The sequence below is a fragment of the Pleuronectes platessa genome, chromosome 6, assembly GCF_947347685.1.
Source record: "Pleuronectes platessa chromosome 6, fPlePla1.1, whole genome shotgun sequence".
Taxonomy (NCBI): Eukaryota; Metazoa; Chordata; class Actinopteri; order Pleuronectiformes; family Pleuronectidae; genus Pleuronectes; species Pleuronectes platessa.
This window is the reverse complement of record NC_070631.1, coordinates 25,905,461-25,933,342: the sequence shown is the minus strand read 5'-3', so window position 1 is coordinate 25,933,342 and position 27,882 is coordinate 25,905,461. Positions and strand designations below refer to the sequence as shown.

Genomic DNA, 27,882 nt, shown 5'->3' with positions numbered 1-27,882 from the left:
CTCCCATTCCGTATTGAAGTGGTAGGTTTTTGACGTCTTACTTGGTCCAGCTCCCCCACTCATTTTTATACCCTTTCTTACGTTTAGAAGAAATAAATCGGAGGCTAACTAGCCAACTGGATAGCTTGCTAGACCCTGTGTCCGAATTCCCAGTGTACACACTTGGTGGTTTTAAGGGCGGGTACGTCAATTGGCGCGTTCGTATATTAGCTCTGAGAGCGCCGGAGCGTCCAGGTGACTGCCTCTTGTCCAATCGTGCATGTGGTATGTGATCTACCCATACTACATTTGCGATCGACCGGTAGATTGCGATCGACGTATTGGGCACCCCTGATGTAGAACCTCTGGCACATCTGTACACAGATAACCGTACACCTCCCTTTGTGAGCTCCCCTGTTTTGATGTATAGAGCAACACCTGGTGGGTCCTAGATGCGTTTGACGTGCTTTCTCTGGACACGCCAGATGTGCTCAATCCTCTCTCTGTCAAACAGGGGAACACCAAGGGAGTCGTTACCTCTGCTGTCCATCAAGATCCCCAACAGCTCCTCCAGCAGGTGAATGGTGGTCTCCTCACCACGGGTCCTCCTCCGACAGTGGAGAGCCATGTCCTCCCTGGATAGTTGTTTACTGATGTCGCCATCAGTAAGGGAAGGCAGACCCTGGGACCGAAGCTGCTGCGTTTTTGCTTCTCGCAACATAGCTAAATCAGCTGCATCCCACTCAAATATGCTCGCTGAAAGCCTAAGCTGATTGGCAAGGGTGGTAACAACCAAACTGACTAGTGTTTCTAAACAAAAGAGAGTACCTACGTGAGTGAGTGTATAGGGTACCCAACTTACCTAGTCATTCCTTCCCACCACATCTAGCATTGCACTATAAAAAAGTTTGTTCTAATAACAATTCAACAATATGCTCAGTGGGGCTGAACACAACTATGACCTTTAAACACCTGACCAACATCAACTGAGCAGTGTTACTTCATAATCAAGTGCATACTACCATCAAGTGGTCAAAATGTTAGTTTACAAACAAATACACATTGCTATTTACATACATTTAGAATATAAAATAAACATGCTAAATGGCTCCTACACTGTATGTTAAAGCCCCCAGTTGCTTGATACTGTAGTGAAAAACTCACTAATGAATTAAAACAAGCCTATTTTGTTCCCCAGACTCCAGTTAAGAAAACATCCAGTTCATCCGTACAGCTACAGTCGGTTACTTAGTAACAGAAAATACTATGAATCATCGTTTAGAGAATTCAAACAACAGCAGCTTCTGAAATATGGAGTGCATTCGAACAGTCCTTTGCCCAGGAACCTTCCTAACTGAGTGAAATAACTTGGAAGTATTTCAGCCGCCATAATAATAGGAGCTGTTCTCCAATGAAATTCTCCAAATGATAAGGCAAGGAGCTTCAATGCTCTCTAACTGATCTCCATTAGCACAGGAAACACTGGACCATGGGTACGATAGAGCAGCCTAACCATTTAGCTTTGGAAGGTTCCCAACTGATTGAAATGACCTGGAAGTATTTCAGTAGCTGCCATAATAAGAGCTGTTAGATTTCACTAAATGATGGGGAAAGAGGCTTCATTCTAACTGATCTCTAGTATAGGAAACACCCGACCATCCTTTATGAAAGGAAAGGAGAAATTATCATCCTATATATAATTGCAGCAGCAATATTAATTTCAATATCATGAGCCTAAAAATAAAGTAAACAGAACAAGTAATCATGTAATTTCATGGTATTTCGAAGAGTTTTATTCTCCTGTCATGATCCAGAAATAATAAAAAAAATTATTTGTCTGAGCTCCGGACTTGTTCTCAGTCAGATTTGCCCAGTCAGGAGTGAACAAGCATATTGAACTTATAGCTGCAGACATTTGACAAGCAGGATGAGCTGCAAGGCCGGAAACTTGTCTCCAAAATCCCAAAATTGTTAAACATCAGATCAAACATTTCTGCAGTGCAGGGTTATGTGGAATATTTGGCCCTAACAACATGTGGTCCAGCCGCAACAAGATACCGTACATGTCCAGACATTATGTCAGCAAAGAGTGTATCTTGGAATTGAAATGCTTACAAACAAGCATCATACAAGAACACCATAAGGGGGACCATAAATAATTTGAAGATTAGGGAAAGAAAACTCTGCTACTGGTAATGGGGCCAATATTTTGGTGACAATCAGAAAGTTAAAATGACAGTGGTAAAGTTGTTTTGGTCCAGTTGTTTCAGCAACAGAGGGCCAGCACTAATTGAGTTTGCTGGGCAGTCAACACTGCCTTTTCCCACAGCTGGTTGAGAAGACATGAGCTGCAAAGCACAAGAAGATCTTAACCACCCTGAGCACTTGATAATGGATATTTTATTAAAATATTGGATTGTCATATTAAACGTGGTTAGAGTTTCCAAAATATGGGCTAAATAAATGTTAGCAGGGCTTTTCTTCTGTGAACACCTGGTTTCTAACAGTTTTTTTCGCCATTGGGCATTTTGGAGTCAGATTACCTTTAACTTCCATATTTGGATATAACAACGGCCGTCCAGCAGAAGGACACACCTACCTGCTCGGTCTGCAACTGCCCTGCTCAGGGGTACACAAAGTAGGCTGACCGATACCTAGCTAATAGCAATCATTAAATAAGTGTTAGATATTTGGTATATGTGCAATATAAGTGCTCCCAAATGACACAGTTGTCGATTACACCAGGGAAAGAGTGCGAGCAGATGCACAGACAAACATGAATGACTTAAGAATAAGAAGTAATTTATTAGACAAATTGTCAATCTTACAGCAACAGAAGACATCACATGAGTAGCATGCAGTACTTGGGTATAGGAATATAAAGAAATGGAAAATATACAACAATATATAGAACTATAAATGTGATTAAATCTGTTTGTACAGTGTAAATAAATATATTATGTGTCAGAATATGTACAGTGAATGGATTGCACATAACGGTTTATAATGCACAGAATTCTTATACAAATGAATATAGTACAGTGAATATTGCACAGTTGAGAATGTTAAAGTGACGGCCCATAGTGGTGGTGCATGTAGTTTTACTTGGAGCAGAGCCTGTTGTACAGTCTTACTGCTTCAGGAAGGAACGACCTGTGATACCTCTCCTTCAGACACTTAGGGTTGATCAGTATTGTGCTTAAGGAGCTGCCCAGGGCTGTGATGGTGTCCTGCAGGGGTGGGACTGGTTTTCCATTAGAGAATACTGCTTCGCCATCATACTCCTTGGTCCCCTCACCTCCACTAGGTCAAGTGGGTATCGCAGGAGAGAGCTGGCCCTCCTAATCAGTCAGTCCAGTCTCTTCCTGTCAGCGGTTGAGATGCTGCTGCCCCAGCAAACTATTCCAAAGAAGATGGCAGATGCCACCACAGAGTCATAAAAATTCTTCAGGAGCGCCCCCTGCATTCCAAAAGACCTCAGTCTCCGAAGCAGATACAGTCTGCAGTGGCATGATCGATCCAGTCCAGGTGAACACCCGGGTACTTATATGAGGTCACTGACTATGTCCCTTCCCTGGATGTTCAACATAAATCGATTTTGTCCTGTATTGTTAAATGTTAGAATTTAAAACTTAATCAAAAGGCTGTTATATGGGGTGGAATTGCTAGCTCTACGTCCAACCCTCAGGCTTGGGAGCGGCAAAGTGATCCAAAAGAGACACTCAGGCAGAGTTACTTTGTTTTGTTTTAAGTTTTGGGGGGGTTTTCTTAGTTTCTAACCGTATGCTCCACCTAGGAGCCTACAACAAGTCAGTAAAAAAGTTACATTTTTTTGACATAACTATAAATTGTATAGACGGCTACAACATTTACATCCCGCTCTGTAAACCAGGGAGGGATCAGCGGCGGCTGGAGGACGCAGAGTGTGGCTCACCTCTCTGCAGCTGGGACTGCTGTGCAAGGCTACTGGCCGCCTGTGAGTGCTTTGGGACGGCGGAGGGGCTCACGGCAGCACCCGTCGCTCGTTGAAGGCAGTCACTGCAGAACTTTACTTTCTTTCACGTCAGTGTCTCCAAAACACCAGAAAATGTTTCTAGATTTGTCGCTAGTCGCTTTGGACAAATATAAGTCGCCAAGAGGATTTGGAAAGTCGCCAAGTTGGCAACACTGTTTGTACCGGGCTTCAGTTTCTGTGTCCGCCTCACCTGCACTCACTTTTTGTTTTAATATTTCGTCAACTAAAATATGTGTCACATCCTATTACTAATCTTGAGTTTTTGACCCCAGATCCCGGTAGGCGTGGATAAATCCAAAAAAAGAAGTCTGCAGCTATTTATTTCAAAGAGGGCTACACATGCCAGTGTCTTTTGTTCTCTTCATAAAGGTTTGGTGTTTCCCTTTGTTGTAGCAGGTAAAAATAGCAATAAATTGTCAACAGTTTTCTTTGTCACTCTATAATTTCATGAATGCATCAAAATATTTTGGTTAAAGTGTGTAAATATCTCGGCTTGAGTCAGTACACTAAAAAAACTTTAATGAAATCTGGTCCTTTCATTGGCCTAGGGTCACATGACATTTACACTCTGCATGTCAATATATTTGGCTAATCAGATATTCAGGTTTTGCCGTCAGTGAATCGTTGGCTGAAAATGAGAATAGAACTGAGGCAGCTCAGTCAAATCTCACTCTGCCTCCCCCCTCGCTGTCTGTGTGATTGGACACTTGTAAACTCAGACTTGGTCAAAATAATAGTATTGTATAGTTAGTTGTAGAATGGCAGGGCATTGTTTGGCTTGACAGATCCAAAAAAATAAAATCGTCTAAACAAGTTCTAGACATATTGCATGTTTTCCTAATAACTGTCAAGACCATGCATTTCTACTTGCTTTGAAAATTCCCTATACCACTGGCTGAGTCTGGATAAATTTCATAAATAGAACTTCAGTGAAATAAAGTCAAAGTCGTCACTTTTTTAAAAATCAAACCCACTTTTATTGGTTGCCTCTTAGAAAGTCTACACAACATGAAGAGCCTTCCAGCGGGACAGAGGGCCTCTGCTGGGGATATACTTCACCCCACAGCCATCAGACGCTTCGTAGCCATCTCATCAAATTCTTCGGGGTTGAACTTGGTGAAGCCAAACTTCCTGGAGATATGGATCTGAGGGTGAGAACAATCCGAACAAGTACAACGCCCTTTGAGTAAGAGCCTTGAGGAAAACTTTGTCTCAGTGGTCCCTTAAAGCACTCAGCACCTCCCAGCTGAGAACATACACAACCACTGAGTCACTGTCTGCAGCCTTTGCACACTGGAACTGCACTGCAGCAAGACCAGTCGGCTTAATAAGCTGCAGTTTTAGGGGATGCATGATAACTCTTTCCACTTCTGTCCTCCAAGTGTTTCACGTCACAATATTTGAACTGTTAAATAATAAAGACATCACCACAAGGTTTGAGTGTTGAGATCAACCATGTGCTGCCTTACCTTCTGGCGTCCAGGGAACTTAAACTTGGCTCTGCGCAGAGCCTCCATCACATGCTCTTTATCCTCGGCCACAGTGCTGGCTACATAATTCTCTAATGCTATTTAGATTAAAGTGTGTAAATATCTCAGTCTAGCTTTTACTCATGTGTCATTATAGATCTTTGGGCCAGTACACTGTAAAACTTTGAAATCCGGTCCTTGCCTGGGCCTGTGGTCACATGAAGTTTACGATCTGCAAGTCAATATATTTGGCCATTCAGATATTAAAGATATTCAGGTCATGGACAGGTTTTTCCGTCAATGAATCATTGGCGGAAAGTTAGAATAGAGAGAACAGAACTGAGGCAGCTCCGTCAAATCTCGCTCTGCCTCCCCCCTCACCCTTTTCGTTTGTGTGATTGGACTCGTGAAATAAAGTAAAAGTCGTCACTTTTGTAATCAAACCCACTTTTATTGGTTGCCTCTGAGAACATCTACACAGCATGAATAGCCTTCCAGCGGGACAGAGGGCCTCTGCTGGGGATGTACTTCACCCCACAGCCATCTGAGATCAGACGCTTTGTAGCCATCATCTCTTCAAATACATCAGGGTTGAACTTGGTGAAGCCAAACTTCTTGGAGATATGGATCTGAGGGTAAGAACGATGACAGGAGTAAGTTAAGGTAAATGACAGAACAAGAAGTACAATTCCCTTTGAGTAAAAGCCTTGAGGAAAAACTTTGTCTCAGTGGTCCCTTAAAGCACTCAGCACCTCCCAGCTGAGAACATACACAACCACTGAGTCACTGTCTGCAGCCTTTGCACACTGGAACTGCACTGCAGCAAGACCAGTCGGCTTAATAAGCTGCAGTTTTAGGGGATGCATGATAATTCTCTCTGCTAAGTGTTTCACGTCACAATATTCTATCTTTTAAATTAAAAAGACCTAACCACAAGGTTTGAGTGTTTAGATCAACCATGTGCTGCCTTACCTTCTGGCGTCCAGGGAACTTAAACTTGGCTCTGCGCAGAGCCTCTATCACATGCTCTTTGTTCCCGGCCTTGGTGCGCACGGACATGATCACCTGACCAATCCTCACACGGGCCACAGTGCCCAGGGGTTTTCCAAAAGCACCACGCATTCCAGTCTGGAGTCTGGGAACCAAAAGATTGACATATTTTGAGCCACTTTCTTTAAGGAATACAAGACAATGCAGTCATTTCAACGCAATAGTAAGACCCAGCTTGGAAAATGGGTTTTAAACAGCCATTTGGAATTTAGAATAATCACAATCCATTTCTGATCACTGGTCTCTGAATATTGATGCCCACCAGAATGTAACCCAACACTCATTACATTGACAACAGATTCTCACCTATCAGCTCCAGCGCAGGACAACATTTTGTTGATGCGGATGACATGGAAGGGATGCAGGCGCATGCGGATGTGGAAACCATCCTTACCACAGGTCTTCACCATGTACTTGTTGGCACAGATACGAGCAGCCTCGAGAGCTACACAGAAGGGGTGAGGAGGGTGGATACAAATCAGTTCCTCAACTTCAGCTGGGACAGACTGCATTTAAGTATACAACATGATTCATGGGATCCTTTTTTTAAATTATTCTTCCATTGAATTTGTGGCCTGTTTGTTTAAAGAACCTGTAAAGACATCATAAAATGACAGTGTTCCCAGTTTTGAGTCACATTTGTTAATTGTTCCTTTATCATCTAGTTACATACACAATAAGTTAAACTAAGATTCTTAAATCTAAACCTGTATTTTCTAATCCTGTAAAACAGTTTCACGACTTATCATGCATTCGGGGGAATTTACTCATTGTGCATCAAATGTTAATGCTTATTAACTCTGACTACGTGCTACTGTCGCACAGGGACCTACGCGGTCTAATTTACTGGTAAAATCCACATCCATAAGTGAAGGTAAGAAGCCATCGACAGAGCAGGCTGTCGTCCGGACTTCCCACGTCTGCTAGTTACTTTCAACTCTGCTGTAGGGGTGTGATGCACATTTAGTGATATTTACTATTGGAAACTCCAAGGAATATCAGTAACAGTTCCATGCATTTACTTTAAAGCATTTGGGGGTAAATATGAGTTAAATTCTCCCCCACGCTCCCATTAAAATCAAGACCTTGTAGTGACAGTGTTCAAGTTGGACTTAGCGCAGTTAAAATAAACACTTCAATGACATGACCATCTACATGTTTGGTCATAGCTTATTGAACTACTCACCTTCTGAGGACAGCTGCTCGTACTCATCAGAGACCATGTGGCCGCACAGGGGGAACTCATCTACCTTGGCCTTCTTCCTTCCCAAGTCAAAGATCCTGATCTTGGGATCTACATACAAGGAAAAGAGGAAGATGAGAGAACAGGGCAAGACAAATTACCAAAGATCTATACTCAATACTGATAACTTGATACAGAGAACACCTGTGTCATAGTTCTGAAATCATACACTCAACATGTGAGAGTTTATGAGAAGGATAAACCATCTCAGGTTTGTCTCAGTGGTCCCTTAAAGCACTCAGCACCTCCCAGCTGAGAACATACACAACCACTGAGTCACTGTCTGCAGCCTTTGCACACTGGAACTGCACTGCAGCAAGACCAGTCGGCTTAATAAGCTGCAGTTTTAGGGGATGCATGATAACTCTTTACACTTCTCTCCTCCAAGTGTTTTACGGCACAGTATTTGAACTGTTAAATAATAAAGACATCACCACAAGGTTTGAGTGTTGAGATCAACCATGTGCTGCCTTACATTTGCACACCAGAGACACATGGAAGGGAGAACTGGTAAGATGCAGAATTATCAGTGGCAGATCATGCAAGTCAAAAAATTAGGACGAACAGAAAATTGTGGCAGACTGAAATCACACCTTCAACCAATCGATTGGATGCAGGGAAGAGAAAAAAAAATCTGTGCAGCCCCATGTCACCTTATTAGCCTGAATGAAACTCGAACATTGAAATATGCCAGTTAATACGTTCTCATAGCATTAATGGCAATGTGTACAGAACAAACAACTTCTACTATGATATGAAAACTGTTGATTCTGAAGTTAACAATAACATTTTGGTCACATCTGTCTGAACAAAATGCAGCTACACAGACGACTTGACATGTTTTCTAGTTTTGTGCCAACTCAGAAGAAATGTTATTTAAATTTGACTTAATGGTTCCCATTAGAGCGATAGGGTTTAAATGTGTGAAACTGTTTTTAGGACAACACATATGTCAAGTGAAGAGCAGATATCTTACCAGGCACACCCCTGCAGAAACGGGACTTGGGGTAGGGCTTGTTCTTGCAGTAACGGTAGCTGTGAAAGACATAAAGGGTTCAAACGTCAACCATTTACCCAAGCTAGTGTCATTTTTTCAGCAATTGTGATAATTTCTGAAGGATGCACATTTTGTTAGTGTCAATAATTCCCAGTTGAAGTTACGAACTGACTTTCCCTGTCTTAAGCCCAAACCCAATTAGCTCCTTCTAAGATCTAAACATGTCATAGTCACTGCCTCAGTAAATTCCCACAGCAGGTTAGTACTAACAATGGTATGAAATGGAAACCGCTATAATTTAGGAATAATATATATCTACACTAAAAACAGGATGGTGTATATGAGTCAAACTGAATCAGAACAGGTCACACTCAGTGTAACACGCGATATATTTGGCATGGATTTAGCCTTCATGTAGGATATGCTGGTGATAATATATTGATTATCATCAGCCTCATACTGTAACAATTGTGCTCTGTAGTTATATCCAGAGTAACGGTGAGCATGCAGGAGCCTTATGTTTCTAATTTAGCTCATTATGGTAGAAACTGCTGAGTCAATGGTTCTCAAAAGCAACAGATCCTGACAGATTCATATATCCACTCATGTTACAGACCCCTCTGTTGTTTTAACCTGTAACCAGTCTTCCACCGCTACAAGGCATTACGGTTGTTATCTTAAACCACCAGTAGTACTCACACCGAGATTTAACTCGGATATGAAGTGCATCATATTTTCACAGAAGATGTCTGGGAATGGCGTGTTAGCATTAGCCGCTAGCTGCTTTTAGCTCCACAAGCTAGCCATTTCTTGAAACAACGACTTCAGAGTCTCTATAAGGACAGGCACTCACTAAGTTAACACATGCGGCTAACACAGAGAACACCGTGTAATGATAAGACAGTAACCAGGCGGTCAGACAGGAGGCCTGCCGGCACGTCAGCACCGGGCACATGGTGCGACCCGGAGCAGCTGCCATTTTCCTCCGAGCTGCTCTCATCTGGCCCTGCTTTCTAACGACGGCGCAGAGGACTCACCATCGGGCTGGTCGGCGGCCCATGGCTGCGATCTGTAGATTAACAAACAATGGTGTTATTCGTGCTAATTCGTGACTAAGAATCCGAGTAAAAAAACGTTAAATCTGTATGTTCAACGGAGAGAAGGAGAAGCCGCGCTCCCACCACGCACTCACCTAATGGAGGAAAGGAAGTAGAGAACACTTCCGCTTCGTCATATGGACGAGGAAAACATATTTTATTTTTACAAACGAACTATTTTTTGCTTATGTGTGTATTTTTCCTATATGAAGCCATCGACACATAATAGTGATTACAATTGTATCATTATAAAAATTATTTGATCGCAGTTTTCATGGTTCAAGCTTCAGTTGAATGCTGGGAAATGTAGTTCTATATGATGATCCAAGACTGCAGGGCAACATCAACCGTATCCATGCCGTAGGTGTGCTGTTTGATTCATTCAGCATGTGGACAAGCTTCTGCTGATAATATTAATAAAAATCATGTATTGAGGGAATATTAAATATTTATAACCTTTACATCCTGAAGTGTCATTATGGTTGAACGTTTTTTTCCTTCTTCACCCCCTCTTAACATCAGACCATAGATATTGGATGATATTGATCCAATTATAAAATAATATCCCTTGGGGATCAATAATGATTACTGTTGTATATTAGGAACAGTATATATTGATGAATACACATGTAACTTCAGTAAAATTGGGAATCCTGAAATTATGTAATGTTCAATGTTACTACCACTATTATCTACTCTTACATTCTATTCAAGTGTCCTTATGTTAAAAAAGCACCCCGAAGATGTAGCAAACAAATGGAATTCAGCCGTATTTGCTCTGTTATTCAGAATCAGAATCAGAAATATGTAATTGATCCCAGGGGGAAATTGTGTATTCTTACTGTTTTATAACTAAATGTGTCCTGTGAAAAAGGCCAAATGGCAAAAATGTTTGTTTGTGTCTTACTGAAGGGCTCTGTGTATAGAACAAGCACTGTTTCAATATGTGTGAGGTGGAGTGAGTCGTGTTGGCGGTTTGAGCCCCATCCCCATGCCGATGTGTTCTTGGGCAAGACACTGAACCCCAAATTGGCCCGGATGGCTGTGCCAACAGTGTGTCAATGATGTGTCAACATGAAAGTGATGCACATAGATGCACTGTATGAATGTATGTGTGAAAGTCAAGTTCTTTGGAAGGTCATCAAGACAACAAAAGCACTATATCAATACAGACCATTTACCATTATGGTAGCGAAAAATGCTTTGAGGAGTCAATAGTGGAAAAGTACTTTATAAATCTGCCTATTGTCAATTTTATCCTGTTTAATTTTGTGGAAGAACTTTCCTTTATCTGATAATTTTAATTATATTTGAATCTACTTTTATCAATTACACAGATTTTGGAAAGAAATTCTATTATGGTCTGTGTTTAATAATAACGTAAACATATCAAAGGAAATAATTCCTTTGTTATTTACTCAACCACCATGTCATGTTTGACACAGGCTTCCCCAGCTTTACTTCTTTACATGGTGATGATTTAGTTAGTACAGTCCACTCATTGCCAACAACCATGGACACTGTCTCCCCTCTGAAAAAGAAGAAAACAAATCAGAGATTAACTCCATGGTATAATTCTCAAATACATCACGGAATTTACATAACCTAGAGAGTGATGTTACATCAATAAAGACGATTTTCACCTAGCCTGGAAAGATAGTCTGATATCTAATAAGGAAGCTCTCTGAATTGTAACAATAAGGGATAAGATTCCCCCTCAAAAGCACAGATTCACGGTCCACTGCAGAAACCATAGAACCCACTGTAGCACCAGATTTATAATTTCTAACCAGCTGTGTGATTACTTCCAAAATTGTTTGTTAGAAGACTTTCTGTCATGATATATAATTCATCACTGAGGATTAAAGCAACAGAAAGAGGCTGGTTTAAGTCGCACTTGACATCACAACTGTTCCTGGTCTCCCCTACCCATCTCTCCCCTCTCCCCCACATCTCTCCTCTCATACAAACCAGATGGCTGCCCACACTGAGTCTGGTTCTGGAGGTTTGGTCTGGAGGTTTTTCTTTGAGATCTCAATGCACTCTACAAAATGGCCATTAGGGGACACTATAGCATCATAAATTTGTAAATTCTCGACTCATCTGCGCCCTACTTCACTAATTCTTAAAAAGGAACAATGAGCTCATATCTAAACTCTTGTTAATGCAGAACAAATGTTCTGTAGCCAGGGAATGTGAGGAATTCCTACCTCGTCCTGGCTCTGTTGAATGAGAGCTGCTCCAACATCCCTCAACATAATAAGGACTGTTAAACATCCTCATGCCCTTAAGACATATGCTAAGGTCATTGAGTCCGTAAATAATGTAAGTGCTGTCATCACACCTCTCTTCAGTTTGTGTAAAGAAGATGGTGTTGTTAACTTTAACCTTTTTTTAAACTTATTTTCAGCCCAGCCTGGACTAGGAAGTGGCAATACACTGCCACTCCTTGCTGAGTGACAAAAACACATAGCGGATATGTCAGTCAGGAAAGAGGGTGAACTCTGACTGGGATCCCTGCACAGCCTCATGTGAAGGTCAGCTATCAGCACAGAGTAGCCTCTATCTTGTCTGGTCCTCCTGTTCTGTCTGAACCTCCTCCAGACTGTTCCTGTGTCTGAGCTAAACCTCACTGAGGGGCAAGCATGATGGTGTGACGATGGAAAGAAACCAAGCACCAAAAATGGTCCTAGAGTCTGTGCCTGTTTCTGGTGGCCAATGACACACACGCGCACACACACACACACACACACACACACACACACACACACACACACACACACACACACACACACACTTAAAGACACTCACGACAGACATAGCCTATTGCTCAGGATTTCCATTTAGATCTTAGGCTGCAAACTAAAGCACATAAGAAGGGAAATGCTTATTCATCGATACTAAGGGTTAAAGGAGTGGACTGATACCGCTTAATATTTTCAGACGAAATACTAATCTAGAACAGGACACTTAGCTTAGCATTAATACTGTTAATACCAACTAACTGGCCCGACTCCCTCCAGTAATAAAAGGTCCTCCTACCACAATAATGTCGAAAAACTGGAAACAGCAGATTTTCGAATGGGCTATTTGACTTGTTGTTTGGTTTACTAAAAGACTCTCTAAAACTTGCATTAAAAGTTAAGCTCAGGTGCTACTAGATGGATGATTTACCTGAGGACAGCTATTTTAATTCAATACCAAGCTGACGCATATCGAGTCATAAAGTAATTTTAAGAAAGACACAAAATCTGTAAGATAACACATCAAACTCAACGTAGTCTTCCGAGTTAAGACCATCAACTAAATGCCTGATAACTTGCAGATTAATGTGAAGCTGCGGATAGAAGTGTTAACATTGAATTGCTCATACTGCCCACCGCACCCTCAAACACACTTCCCTCCACTGAACAGCATGACTGATGAGGGTGTGACGGCTAACACCCTGTGTGTTACCCTGAAAACGGAAGTATTGTCTTTGCGAGTGTGTCCAGGCAGTGTGATTGTGTGTACATTCAAGTGTTATTCAAGTTCATATGTGAGGGTTTGAGGTAATTTTTTAACTACAGGAGCTGTAGCAACATTTTGTGTGAGACAATAAAATTAGATTAGCATGAGAGCACAGTGACTTTAGACAAGTGTAAAAAATAGAGCTCAGGATACTGAAGTGATGGGTGGGGTTGTAAAAAACTAGTCGCACACTTCAGATAGTGTCAGTTAAGCTATCAGTCATGGAGATATTATCAATCATAAATCCATTTATAAGTACTTCAATTATTGTAGCATTCATTATGTATTACACAGGGTTCGAATTATCTTTTTGTCTCTAAGGGGGTCTCTATCTCATAAAAAAGTCGCTAATAATATCACCCGTTGATCCAGTAGATCGCTGCACGGCTTTGTGCCAGTCACACCGGAGGCTGAAGCACCGCGCTGCGCCAAGGCTGCCTCGCGGTGCTTCAGCCTCCGGTGTGACCGGCACAAAGTTTTAACATGGGAGTGGATGGGAGCCAGCTGTTATTTAAGGCTTGGCGCTGCGCTGAAGCGTCCGGTGTGAACCCAGCGAAAGGCCTCAAGGCCAATGTATGCTTCTGCGTTTTGACGGACACGGACAGATAGGACCGCCCTCTCCAACGTGGAACGCCCTCTGCGTGCCTCTCCGAGGCTCCTCGGAGAGCTTTTCGTGCCGCGCTCATTTTTCTAACTATACGTCGAAATGACGGACAGCCCACGGATAGCACTTGGCTGTGATTGGTCCGCTAACGCCAGCATTTCGGAATGGAAACTTCCTGTTCCATTCCCTACATCACAATAAACCAAAATCACAACTACGACTCTATGATTAATGTGACAAGTGTGTTAAGCCAGCGGCGTTGTCCGGCTGACGGTGGCTGGGCATACTGAAGGCCTCAGTATGCTTCTCCGAGTCCGTTTCGGAATGACGGACGGACGGATCGGACGGACCCTTTTTGATTTATAGTTCTACGAGCCTTTTTCTTGTGAAAACAGTTCACCGCCAGAACGGTAGATGGCGAAACGGAAGTCGAGCTTAGACAAGCCTACCTCATGAGGTATATAGAAGAAGTCCACGCTGGTTTATTTACGTCCTCCCGGCTCCTCACACACAGTGAACGATGGCAACTAACAGAAAAAGGATGTTGACGACGCGACAGTTTTTGCTGAAATAAAGTGACACCCAGCGGGTCAAAATGCTTTTGTTATCGTGTCTTAGCGCAGCGGTTCCCCGGTCTTGTTTCCAAACTGCGTTGCTAATTCAACAGCTGCAACAGCTTGAAGCTACACGGAGGCAGCTAGCTCCCCCCAACTTCCACACACAGTCAGCAGGGACACCCGATACTAGCTACTACCAAGTGTTTGCTTTTAACCTGACGGTGTTTGAGAAACAGTGTCATGACAGCCGTGGGATTAAAGTCAGCGGGTTTTTGCGCTGTTCCCACCGCAGTTAGCATGGTGGCTAGCCAGCTACCCCCGTTATCAAAGTTCGTTATAACCGTATGTGACCGTACACACATGCTGTAAGTGCTCTAACCAGCCACCGTCAGCCGGACAACGCCGCTGGCTTAACACACTTGTCACATTAATCATAGAGTCGTAGTTGTGATTTTGGTTTATTGTGATGTAGGGAATGGAACAGGAAGTTTCCATTCCGAAATGCTGGCATTAGCGGACCAATCACAGCCAAGTGCTATCCGTGGGCTGTCTGTCATTTCGACGTGTAGTTAGAAAAATGAGAGCTGCACGAAAAGCTCTCCGAGGAGCCTCGGAGAGGCACGGAGAGGTCGTTCCACGTTGGAGAGGGCGGTCCTATCTGTCCGTGTCCGTCAAAACGGAGAAGCATACATTGGCCTTTAGTAAATAACTCACAATGCGTTGCTTAGCATACGTCACATACTACGTTGCTCTGATTGGTTGTAGGTCTATCCAATTGAGCGTAGAGGAATTTTACTTCCTGGTCAGTTGAAACACGCCCCATAATTTTTTCCCAATGGAGCGACTCCAGACCGAACTGCCCGACCAAAAATGTTGTGGGCAGGGCTAAATTCGTCTGGCATCCAGGCTACACCTAACCCATATCTGAACAGATTAGCTTGAGGAAGATTGTAGATGCCACCATATATAATGTAGATCCAGTATATTATACCATGTTGCAAACAAAACATAATTCAGTTACATACATAAATTCACACTTGTTTTAGACAGTGTGTCTATCTCTCCCTCTCACACACACGCACACAAACGCGCGCACATACACACGCACACACACACACAAACACACACACACACACACACACACACACATATGTTAGATAACACACACACTTGATATCAGGAGAATAAATCAGGAGAAGACGAAGATGAAGGATGGCATTCAACTCTCACTGCTGGAGCTGTTGAATATGTCGGATTTTGCAACACAAGGAATTATTTGCTAAGTGGACACTGTTTATCGGGAAGTGAAACTGAATTGTTGCCAAGGACACAAAGACACATGAACAATTGATTCTGACCCATTCCATGTTTTTCTTTCATAATATTTTCTTTTCTGTCTTCTTTATCCATTGAGATTCCTACACATCACTTCACCATCATGGAGACACCCCTGCTTGAGCGCTCCAGAAAAAGAAACGTAATGCTCCAGAAAAATTATTTCTAATGTCATAGTAAAAGGATTTCTAATGCTGCAGAAAATGATATCTCATACCTTTGAAAATGATATTGAATGCTCCAGAACATGAGATCTAATGCCTCAGAAAAGGACATTTACTGCTGCACAAAAATATATCTAATGTTCAAGAAAAGGATATCTTCTGATCCCAAAAGGTATTAAATGCTCCAGAATATATGGTATATCAGGTATAACTATAGATAAAAAGCTTGTATATAGTAAATTATTGAGAAACCATTTCTCCTGAATACTGTTGAGATGTGTTGACCCCCACTTCACTTTCATGTGTTGCCAAAGCAAACGCAAGAAAAGAGGATAAAATGAGTATCGTCAAAGATACTTGTACCCCTTACAATATAAAAAAATACATATGTATTATATGTGATCATGTAGTGAAATAATAGTGCAGCAGCCCACTTTGATATGTGTTTCGTGTTTCTCACTGTCTTTATGTCAGTGTTTTTCTGCAGGTCATGTCTCTGCAGGTCTGTGCGTCAGGCTCAACTTCTTCGGTAATGAGATCATATGATGTCATGCAGTTCACGTGGGAGCAGGCCTCCGTTGAATCCTGGTGTGTGTGTGTGTGGGGGTGTGTATGATTGTGTGTCTAGGTGTGTGTGTCCTTGTGTTTGAGAGAGAGAGTCAGAGACACAGTGTGTAGAAATCAAGGTTTAATACACAGTATAGAACAACAAGAAACAGTATTAATTCAATAAACCAAATATTTTCAATAACAGTGTATTCTATAAATTGAACTTCTTGCAAATTCCCTCTTTTTGTTTCTCCTTAACATTCTCCTCTGTCCATAACTGTTTGTATCCAAAATAATCCATTAGACAGTGAGTGCAGTGCTCCACCGGATCTCACAGTATGACCTGAGCAGCACCCCTCTGCATGTTTCATCAAATCCTCCCCTTCTGCTTTAAATTTTCTTCATTTTAAATATGTTATAGTGTTTTACACTACAGACCCTTTTCACAGCAGCCCTTTTGTCATGAAATAGTAGGTCAACACATATGTTACTAATCACATTCATTAATGTTGTGCCCTATTTAGATAAAACATTAACTGAAATGTCTGCAGTGAAAAAGTTGTATTGGGGTATAATTTACCATATTTTAAATCCCTCACTTTCTATGAGCTCTATTGTAAAACATTTTCACCATCTTCGTTTAGCGAGTACGTATGCTAACATTTGCTAAGGTGGTTTTAAACTAAACACAAACTGAAATTCTGACCTGCTGCTGGTGATAGAAAACAAGTTAATGGATACAGCATATGAGAGGAGCATGAATGTCTAAATGTCATCTAAACAGCTCTTAATGACGAATGATGAGGATGAATGAATGACATGAATCAAATTATTTGTCACTAGGTCTTCTCCTTAAAGCTATGGTGGTAATCCTGGAACAGCTAGCAAGATCATGCTAAGCTGTAAAAATATATCCTACTTCCTCCGATCTGCTCTCTGGACAATTAAAGTTGCAGTGTGTAGAAATTAGTTACATCTAGTGGTGAAGTTGCATGTTGAAGCTGAATAACCCTCACCTCATCCTCTCCTTCCAAACATGAGAGAGAACCTGTGGTAGCCTTCAATTTTCATAAAAACTCAAAGGGTTTTTAGTTTGTCCATTCGGGCTATTACAAGAAACATGGCTGGCTCCATAGAGACCCCTGATGTAAATATGAAGTATTTCAATATAGAGGCCCATTCTAAGGTAAATATTACAAAAATTTGTATAATTTAGTTTAAACGCACTTGTGAAAACATCCCTAGGATTATTTTTTATTGGATTTCTGTTAATGGATCCGTTTCAGCTAAATCTGACATACCTTTAAACGTGATTTAAAACGGCATAATTTACACCATGTTTATAGCCTAACTTTCCGTCGCAGCGGACATTTAGGCTAAGTACATGGTGTAAATGATACAGTTTTGAGTCGAATTTGAATGTCTGAGATTACGGAGAGTTGGATGACACCACAGGAGAAGTATGGACGCATTTTATGTTTTTTTCTGTTGTTTTTTTCTGTTTGAAGAAGTGGTCGCCATTTACTTCAATTTATGGCTGCAATAGTTTACCCCTGAAACTTCAAAAGGGTTTTGTGGACTCAAACACGTCACCCATCCCTCTATCTGCATAGTGGTAATATGTGATATATGAGTGGATAATGTGTACATTTTCTTTTTTCGGTGTACTATCCCTTTAATGCTGCACAAACCTATAGGACAAAGAGACACATCAGTGGCTCTATTTGTTTCTGACTGCATATCTCAATTTGACTGCAGTGAAGCAGTTCACTTAGTATTGGGCAACAGTCTGTACCAAATTCCAGGTGTATTTTAAATTATTTTATTTTATTAGTTTTTGGATTATGTTCTTACATTGCGGACCCCTACAGTAGAGCCATGCTGCAGGCATGGCTAAAAATTCGAAGGAGAAGAGGCTGAAAGAACAGAGGAAATAACCGAGGGGATGTTTAGACAAGACAATTAGGGATTGGTGAAGTGTCAGAGCCAAAGATACAAATCATAAGGACCAACCAGAAAATTATTGTTTCTTTTTACCTTATTAGAAACAGTATCTGAATCCAGTCCCCCACTCACCCATACACACACACACACATACACATTCATGTCTCCATGTTTCACTTACACAAATGCAGTCATAGACAGTCGTGCTGACACACACAAGGAACACATCACTTGCAAATACTCTGGGCCGTAGGATGACATCATTATTTGTTTCCTTTAACATCTGTTTCCATTGAATCCAGGCCAGATGCAGGTGAAGAGGACGGCTGTCACCTTATATTTCATCATGTGTTCATGCAGTGAGCCAGAACGGATGACAGACAGAGGGACAAAAAGGTTTCCAGAAATACAAGCACACACACAAAGCCGAGGAACACGGGTGTTATGTGCTCATCCGTGTGTGCGGAGCCTGTGTTTCCCTGCACCGATGACGTTATGCACATAATTCACACATTGTTACCTGTATGAGCAAGAGGAGTCTCTCACCAACACAGACACATAGTCATTCCCACGTAACTAACAAGTCAGTGAGCCAGTATGGGTCAGGATGATGTCATTGGGATCAGACATGAAACACTACTCTGCCTTAGCAGGATGTGTGTGTGTGTTTCTAGAAGCATGACCCTGTGCACAGCATATGAGTGTGTGTGTGTGTGTGTACCTCTGTATATGCACACTTAACAAACATTTGCAATCATGTATATTTTGTGTGTACACATGAAGGCAAAAACAGAAATCTGGACGATTTAGCAGAAGAGAGGAGGGAGGGGAGGGTGAGAGGGTGATCGGTCATTCATGGCAGCTCTCTCTCCACATTCCTCCCCCCATATATGGACAAAACTACTGGAGCCCATCTCTCAATCCACACACACACACACACACACACACACATGCAGAAGCCACCAAATGACAAGCAGTTGAGGGTTCTTCATCTTCATGTGGCCAGGCTGCAGAAACACCACTCTGCTGCCTGACTCAAGACAAAAACACTAAAATCCAGGGTCCATCTCTCTGCATCGCTGCAAACCTCTGTTTGTTTGCTTGGCCCTTTTCCTCACACAGGCTTTTTGCCCTGTTCGCCGCTCTTCTTATGAAACCTCTGTTTAGATGAGTTTGAGAGAGCAGAAGACCCAGGAGAGGCCTGCTGGTCATGAGGGAGTACAGTGGTGCTTGCTTGGGGAAAGAGCCAGATAGACCGAAAAAAATAAATAATAAGAGTAGAAACCCAGTGAGGGGGGGTGTGGGTGTGGGTGGTGGGTTTGGGGTTGGGGGGGGGGGGGGGGTGAGGAGTGCACAGGCAGGCTGAGAGAAACAGGAGCCGAGTCAGTGAGAGGAGACAAAGTTAGAGAGGCAGAGAGAAAGGAAGGGAGAGCTTACCTTAAAAGGCTGTGTTTGTAGATGTAGAAGGGCGTCGGAGTGTTTAAATGTACTTGTGTATTTGCATTCCCGGGTTGTAAATGTCTCCTACATATATTAACAGATGGCTGGAGGGGATTAAGAGGCTTTATAGAGCAGAATATAGAAACAACTTCAGAGGGTATTCAGCCAGAGAGAGAGAGAGAGAGAGAAAGAGAGAGAGAGAGAGAGAGAGACCACCCTCCTCAGAGCTGGACTTACATCACTTTTCAGTCCTTATCTTAGTGATAATGGAGGACCTGTGTGCATGGTTGTATGTGTGAGTGAGTAAGAAGATTGTGTAGGTTAAGCTTAGGTTTAGTTTAGGATAAGGTTCGGGTTAGGTTTGGCCAACTTGTGGTCATGCTTGAGTAAATCACCAGGAAATAAATGTCAGTCGATGTAATGTCCTCTGATGTCATGGAGACACTAGTGTGTGTGTGTGTGTATGTGTGTCTCTTGCCAAAATGGGCCCAGTAGCTACCAGCGATAGATTCCTGTAGTCTGATTCATTCACCTCTTTCAGGTCCTTTTAAAGACCGAATGTTTGTCCTAATGCCGAACACCTCTGTCCAATTTCAATATCCACACGGCATTCACACAGATAAACAGACAGATAGATGGACTCCTCACAGAAAGTTATTCTCTACTAAAACTCACTCACAAGAGTGAGCTGATTACATGAACACACACACACACACACACATTCATCCTGTGTCAGCCCCATGTACTCATTACCCAACAGGAACTAGAGATCTGGGAATATGTCCAGATTTCTCTCTCTCTCTCAATTGCTCGATCGCTCACTCTCTCTTTATATGGACAGAGGAGTGAAAAGAGAGAGAGCTGGACCTTGAAGCTGAGTTACCAGAAGCAGATCAAATGTGCCGCAGTCTATCCATCTCCACTGCTCACCTCCTTGTCCAAACCAGACCTGACTCAAAGTGTTTGTTTAATCTACACAGTGAACACAGTTGGGGTCTGCCATTTAGGCCTGTGCAGGCGTCAGCAAAAGGTTTATACAATGAGAAGTTGTATTTACTTTGAATACCAACCCCAAACTACTGTATCTACTGTGGCCAATTAAAGCCCCTCAACACAGATTAAAGGGGTTTAGATTTGTTTTACCTTACAAATATTCTATACTTAATATTTACAGTCAATATATGGAACATTTTCCTATTGTGAGTTCCTCAATTCAGATAATTCTTTCTTTTACTTTGTCATCTGCACAATTACATTTTTGCATTCAGTGTTACTCAACAAAACTTATTATTTGTATCTTTCAGACTTCAACAGTGATTATCTAATTTTGGAATTAGGGCAGGCTGGAAATTACAGTAACTCACCATCACCTATTGAGGTATAATGGGGTATCTAGTGACAGGATGAGCCGGCCTAGCAAGTTAGCATGCTAACTTGCACATAGAGAATTGCAAGCAAACGATAAACATGAATTATCATTATCATTGCCCACTGAATGTGGGCAGTCTAGGTTATGGTTGTGGTTGTTCAATGAGCGTTTTATGAGATGCAGTTTATAATTTTCATGTTCGACATCATCAAGTAGTGGCTGGTTTGACACTGCTAATATATGCTATGTGGAGATCGAGGCGGCTATAGCAAGTAAATATGGATGTAAGCACTGCATAGTTCTGAAAACCGGTGTTGTTTAAATCAATTGTTACATATTCTTCCTTTTGTAGCTGCACACAACAGTAACAAGTCCAATGGTCCAAATTGTTTTTGTGCATATGTATGTATGTGTGCATGTGTGCACATCATCCACAAGTGCATTTTGTACTTATACATCCAACACACACACTCACACACACAGAAGTACGCTCACACACACACACACACACAGTACACCTGCAAACGTCCTATTATTCCAGGAGCTCTGTGTGTGACTCAGACTGCTGCAGACATCAGTCTCGGTGACTCAGTGTGATTACTCTGCTCGGACCTCACTGTTTTTTAAGATTTGAAATCCGCACTGTAAAGTTTACTTGTGGTGAGAATTTATACCACATATTGTGTGTTGAAGGAGTGTAGTAAGTGCAGGTGGGGGGAGGTTTAAGTGCTGGTTTGTGCTGTAATGACTGTATTACAATGGCTGTAATTGTGTGTGGTGTTGTTGCTTGTGCCGAAGAAGCAGGTGGTTTTACTGTTCATGTCTTTTCAGCTTTGCACACTTCATTTTGTATTAGTTTGATCTCTGTTCTATGTTAAGTTTAATCCAGTTGTTATGCTAATTCCAGTTCTATTGAGAATGAAATCACATCACCTAAGGTGTATTTGAAATGACATGTTCATATTTATAAGCACACACAATGAAACATTCACAGTTATGTGAGTATTTCTGTGGAAATCCTGTAGACCTACCTTTGCTAAAATACTAATTGTTGTCAAGATCAGGCAAGGTATTCCAGATGACCCTCTCTCCAGCTCTTCTTGGGGATCCTGAGGTAGCTCCAGATGATTTTGTTAGAGCTTTATATAAATCTGTAAAAGCCTGAAACAACTAGATCTTTAGCTACCCTTTTATAATAAATCATCATTATACCCACTTACGGCTTTATTAAAGGTTTGTATTTACAAATACAAACTAGATCTTTTGAGAGTCATTGAGAAGGGAATCATTTTGGCTAGCTACATAATTCAGTCCTTCAACAGGTTAGTTACTGTTTAAAAAAAAATTATGTAAACAATGATGTATGAGATTTGTATAAAGTGTGCCTTATTGTGTTTGACAGTGACATGTTACAGTTATGACATTTTGTTTATTTGTAGACTACTCAATGGCCATCCCTAAGTCCTCTTTGATCTCCTAAATGCTTTTTTCTGTAGAACTGATTCGACTAACTCAGCTGGTCATAAAGGCCACTCCACATGTCACATGTCTAAATGTGGACTATGTTCCCTTTAATGAGTCTTGTTTTTCCACATTTACTCAATCTTTTCATTGGGAGCACTTTTATGTGCACATGTATACTGTAAGTCCCTTTGAGTTCGAGTCCGATGGGGGGTGGTGAGAGAGAGCTAAAGAATGCAAGTAAAGAGACATCGGTTTTATAACCTGTCAGTGGGATTTCATTTGCTGTTTGTCGGTCTAATCCAAGCGCTCAGGCCTGTATGTGTGTGTATGTGAGAGAGAGAGAGAGAGAGAGAGAGAGAGAGAGAGAGAGAGAGAGAGAGAGAGAGAGAGAGAGAGAGAGAGAGAGAGAGAGAGAGAGAGAGAGAGAGAGAGAGAGAGAGAGAGAGAGAGAGAGAGAGAGAGAGAGAGAGAGAGAGAGAGAGAGAGAACAAGTATCACAAAGTCAGTGCAATAGAACCATTTTAGTCTCCTCCATCACGTCCACTTAAAAAATGTAACACTTTAGCTCCTTAACTGACGAACAGACAGAGGCATCGTTGTGAGTCAGCTTAAGCCTGACTCCCTGATTTTAACTACTGTACTATCTCTGAACCACTTGTGTCGTCCTTTCCCATCCCTCTTTTGTACATTGAAATAAACTCGGCCTTCACTATTTGACCTTATTTATATATCAGTCTGATTTTCTATTTCTTAGGCTTACACCTTCATACAACTTTAATAATTGATGGAAGTTAGAAACAAATTTCATTGAAAAGAACAGGATGACACAGCTCTTTGCTTTGCTCTTCCTCGCACTTCATTAGCAGCACCGGGAATAATCCTTCCCTGCTTTGGTCCTCTGTGGCCATCCATCCATTTTTTTTACCATCTTCGGCAGGCAAGCAGGCTTCAACATGAACTCATTAGATGCCGCTTTCATTGTGCACACTCAGTTCACTAATGAAGGGGTTTCACTCCCCACACCCCATACCTGACCAATCAGATCCAATAACCATGAGTGTGAAGAAAACTTCCCTTGATATACTCTCACCAAGTTTTGTGAATATCCATTTATATTCATAATTGTAGACAAATAGACAGATTGTAAGCATGATTGGTTGGTTGTCTTTGTGTGTAAGCCCTGTAATAGACTAGTAACCTTGCAAGGAGTGTGCTGTTCTTCAACCAATGTCAGCTCACTGGTATGTTTCTTGACAAACTGTTCCTTGTAAAGTGTGAGTTAGGAGCTGAACAGAAACAACATCAAGCAGAGTGTCACCCGTCCGAGCCGACAAGAAGAACCTGTATTATCTCCATTGACTGAGGATTTCAAATGCAGGGCATCACAGGAGCAGATCATGCAGGGTTGGCTGTTACAATCACGGCATCTAAATCTGGGTGAACTGGGACTTCCCCATGTTGAGGGCTTGGTCTCTCATTGGCCAAAAATTCTGGACATATTTCCTTTGTATCCTCGGCATCCCACAATGACATTGTGGCCAGTTGTTTCATGCAGATGGTTGCATGACTGACTTTTTTTTTTTTAAGGGTCATGGGAACTCATTAGATTAGTCTAAATAAACCAACGGTAACACGTATAAATCCCATGATTTAGACCCTGACCTGTTACATATGACAGTTACTTTATTTAGCATTCAGGCTTTCTAGCTGCAGGTTTGGTATTTGCAGAGAGGGAGACAAGACTCTACTTTAAGGGACAAACACAGTCATTTCTTCATTATAAATTATGGGACATAGGAGAACTCTTTATTGTCTAATATGCAACCTTTCACCATTAACATGTCTGGAAAAGATTAAACTCAATTAAAAAAAAGTCTGAATCTGGTTTCATATCCCTCTTGTGAATGTGTCACCATTGTGCTTGTCCGCCACAGTGGCAAAAAGTTACTTTTTCAAACCAAATTTTTACTATACATGTTTAAGATCTTGGTCATCTTGAACTCTAAAGGAGTTGTTTGTCATCAAACGTATGGATCGTAAGTTATTAGAGAAACACGATTGACATTAGCGGCATCTCAGCTGACAACCCCAGATGCTTTGTGTCCAGCAAGCAGCTGAGAGAGAAACACAGACTTTTAAAAGGAAGCTACTTTTTTCCATCTTTAATGGCTTGGTCTGTTTGTTTTGGAGAGGAGGAGACCTCTGAGGATAATTCAGATCCCGGTAAAAAAAATCCTGAGCCATGAACACTGATAAAAGAATCCCAACCCAGAGAAGCATCGATGACCCGATGAAGACAACGACTTTACAACGATTCCATTTTACTTTACAATGTCACCAAACTCTGTCTTTTATGATTTTCTGACAAAGAGACTAAAAATTACATTATTTGTATTTGATTTCTGCAGATACCATATGGGGTCAAATGTAATTTCTACTAGTTTGTGTCAGGATATAGATGTATGTGTGTCATCAGCTTAATGTAAGCAGAGCTAAGGCATGTGCATGTTGTCACAACCTTATAATATTGACATATTAATATATCTAATTATTCAGCTTCATCTGTCTTGAAAAACATATGATGAAAACATAAGAACTTGTGTGTGTGTGTTTACCCCATCAAATAAGCCTCAGGTGATGTAATTCCAACAAGCTGCATACAGATGATGTCACTGACCGACTGGACGATATCTCAACCACAATGGCAAACATCTGGTTCTTATTAATACAAGCAGATTCTCACACACACACAGATGCACACATGCACACACACACAAACGTACACACAAACACACATACACACACACACACACACACACACACACACACACACACACACACACAATGCTTTATGACTTTATGGCTTCTTTGTAGAACAATGAGTTGGGGTAAAGGGATAAGTTGAAAAATCCATATCTTATAATGATTTCATAAAAATGCATCACCCCCTCACCAAATGTGTACACCTTCAACAAGACAAAAGGCCACATTTACAGTTTTTCTCGATTGCTTAAGCACGATTTTCAAAACTGGGCCCGTTGTTTCAAAACACTACACACAATCAGCACAACCACACACCAAATCAGCAGAACACCTCAGATCCTTTGCAAAATGAAACACTCTTGTTTCATTTTTTAGCAAAACCATATTTTTTTACCATGTGAAACACACACGTTTAATATGATTTTTTTTATGCAGTTACACACTGCTGTTGCTAACAAAAAATACTTTTAGTAATTCTACTTCTTAGTGATTAGAGTACTGTAAGTAAAGTACACAGAGAAATTGCAAATATACAATAAATTCACCAAACACTACACAAGACCAATGCTGCAGATTCATGAAAATATAATTTATTTCTCTCCATATCCCCAAATCAGTCAACATGTCAACATGGAGAATCACAACAAAACATGTCCCTGTTTTCATGCTACTACAGTACTGTGCATAACACTGTAAGCTCAACAAATATCAGGCCATATTATATATGTTTACAGTTTTTCACAATTGTTAACACACAAAAAGCTAAAATTCGGCACAATTTGCATAACCTTCACTTCATGCACCAATCGCTCGACCCAATTTGGCACTACTTCACACTCCCTTATCTGCATTATACTCTGACTTTCATTCTTTACACTCTGATGTCAATTACACATCACATTGTTGTCAAAACACTACACACAATGTTCAGTTGTTGCACACACTTCTCAAGTAAAATCTCAAAGCATCAACTTACAACACACAAATACTCAAATCTCTAAACATTCAGGTCTGTTGAGCAATTTCACCTCATTTACACAGCCGAACAGGAGACTGAAATTGTAGATATGGTTCGTGAGAACAACTCTATCACACTCAGACAAATAACAACTAGGATCCTGGCTGACCATGCTACATTTAGAAACGTCCAGACCGTCAGCCTCTCTACATTGGACCGTATTCTTCATAGGACTGCCATGCGGATGAAACAAGTGTTCAGGGTCCCATTTGAACGGAACACAGGCATGAAGGAGTTACAGTGAGAGCTTGTGATTGTAAGTACCAACATTCAGCACTGACACATGTATGTATTGTACCTGTAATCCAATATTGTTCCTTTTCTACAGTGTCTCACTGTAACCCACTGTGTTGACCTCTCTGTGTCCATACTGTAACTTGCATTCTCATGCTGTCTCTGTCAGCGGATCCAGGAGGTAGATAGATAGATAGATAGATTACTTTATTCACTCCCGAAGGGAAATTAAGTCGTCATAGCAGCCGGTACATTTGAATACAATAAAATATAATACAATAGAATAAAATAAAAAATATTGAGGTAGAAAGCCTCACACAGCTAATGTGTTGTACCAGTACATCTTTATTGATGAGGTGGGATTCAACCTGGTGAAGAGGAGGCGATGGGGCAGAAATGTAATTGGCCAGCGGGATATTGTTGAGGCCCCCGGCCAGTGTGTCCCGGGAACATCACACTGTGTGCTGCAATGAATCACCATGGGATCTTGCACCGTCACACCCACCTAGGGGCCTATAACGCTGCCCGTCTCCTCGTCTTCCTGGATGGCCTGCATGACCTGCTGGTACCACCTGACCAGACAGATGACCCACAGCGGATCGATCACGTTGTCATCTGGGACAATGTGAGCTTTCAAGTCCCTGAGTGGTTCCAGGACCACCCACATTTTTCCATTCTATACCTTCCACCTTATTCTCCTTTCCTGAATCCTGTTGAGGAATTATTTTCAGCTTGGAGGTGGAAGGTATATGAACGGAACCCACAGGACCGGGTCCCACTGCTCCAGGCCATGGAGGAGGCTTGTTGCGACGTGAGTGTCGAGGCCTGTCAGCATTGTGTGTGTGAGGTTTTTAGTTTTCTGTGTGCAGTTTTGAGAAAGCCGTTATTGTTTTGAAAATCGTGTGCTAACAATTGTGAAAAACTGTAATTTTTGTGAAGGGGGGGAGCAGGCCGGTGTACAGTACTGTACTGTTCTCTATGTGTACCGAAATAAACTTTTTTATGCTGCATATGTGTGCTGTTCTATGTTTGACTATGAAAAAAGTAAGCCTACACTGAGACATTTTACAAAAAGAGAAAT

The 27,882-nt window shown here is 41.5% G+C and overlaps 1 protein-coding gene and 3 non-coding genes across 4 annotated transcripts; all 4 read right to left on the bottom strand.

Moving 5' to 3' along the window:
* Positions 1 to 5,199: 5,199 nt before the first annotated feature.
* Positions 5,200 to 5,332, bottom strand: LOC128443221 (small nucleolar RNA SNORA70). The gene has a single exon (XR_008339007.1). It is a non-coding gene; the product is annotated as a small nucleolar RNA SNORA70 (small nucleolar RNA).
* Positions 5,333 to 5,893: 561 nt separating this feature from the next.
* On the bottom strand, positions 5,894 to 9,932 carry rpl10 (ribosomal protein L10). The gene is made up of 6 exons (XM_053425344.1): positions 9,791 to 9,932; positions 8,733 to 8,791; positions 7,700 to 7,807; positions 6,820 to 6,958; positions 6,436 to 6,598; positions 5,894 to 6,092 (listed from the first exon to the last, which is right to left on the bottom strand). Exons 1-6 carry the CDS (start codon positions 9,811 to 9,813, stop codon positions 5,937 to 5,939), a joined length of 648 nt encoding a protein of 215 aa, XP_053281319.1. The 5' UTR covers positions 9,814 to 9,932; the 3' UTR covers positions 5,894 to 5,936.
* On the bottom strand, positions 6,182 to 6,314 carry LOC128443220 (small nucleolar RNA SNORA70). Its single transcript, XR_008339006.1, has one exon. It is a non-coding gene; the product is annotated as a small nucleolar RNA SNORA70 (small nucleolar RNA).
* Positions 7,968 to 8,100, bottom strand: LOC128443217 (small nucleolar RNA SNORA70). The gene has a single exon (XR_008339004.1). It is a non-coding gene; the product is annotated as a small nucleolar RNA SNORA70 (small nucleolar RNA).
* Positions 9,933 to 27,882: the final 17,950 nt, after the last annotated feature.

What these genes read in the sequence shown, in the direction of transcription:
- rpl10 (XM_053425344.1), bottom strand. Translation starts at nt 9,813, where the DNA reads ATGGGCCGCCGACCAGCCCGATG. An exon ending in TTTCTGCAGGGGTGTGCCTG is followed by an intron (nt 7,808 to 8,732) that starts GTAAGATATCTG and finishes CCTTGTATGTAG; the next exon opens with ATCCCAAGATCAGGATCTTT. An exon ending in TCCTGCGCTGGAGCTGATAG is followed by an intron (nt 6,599 to 6,819) that starts GTGAGAATCTGT and finishes TTTGGTTCCCAG; the next exon opens with ACTCCAGACTGGAATGCGTG.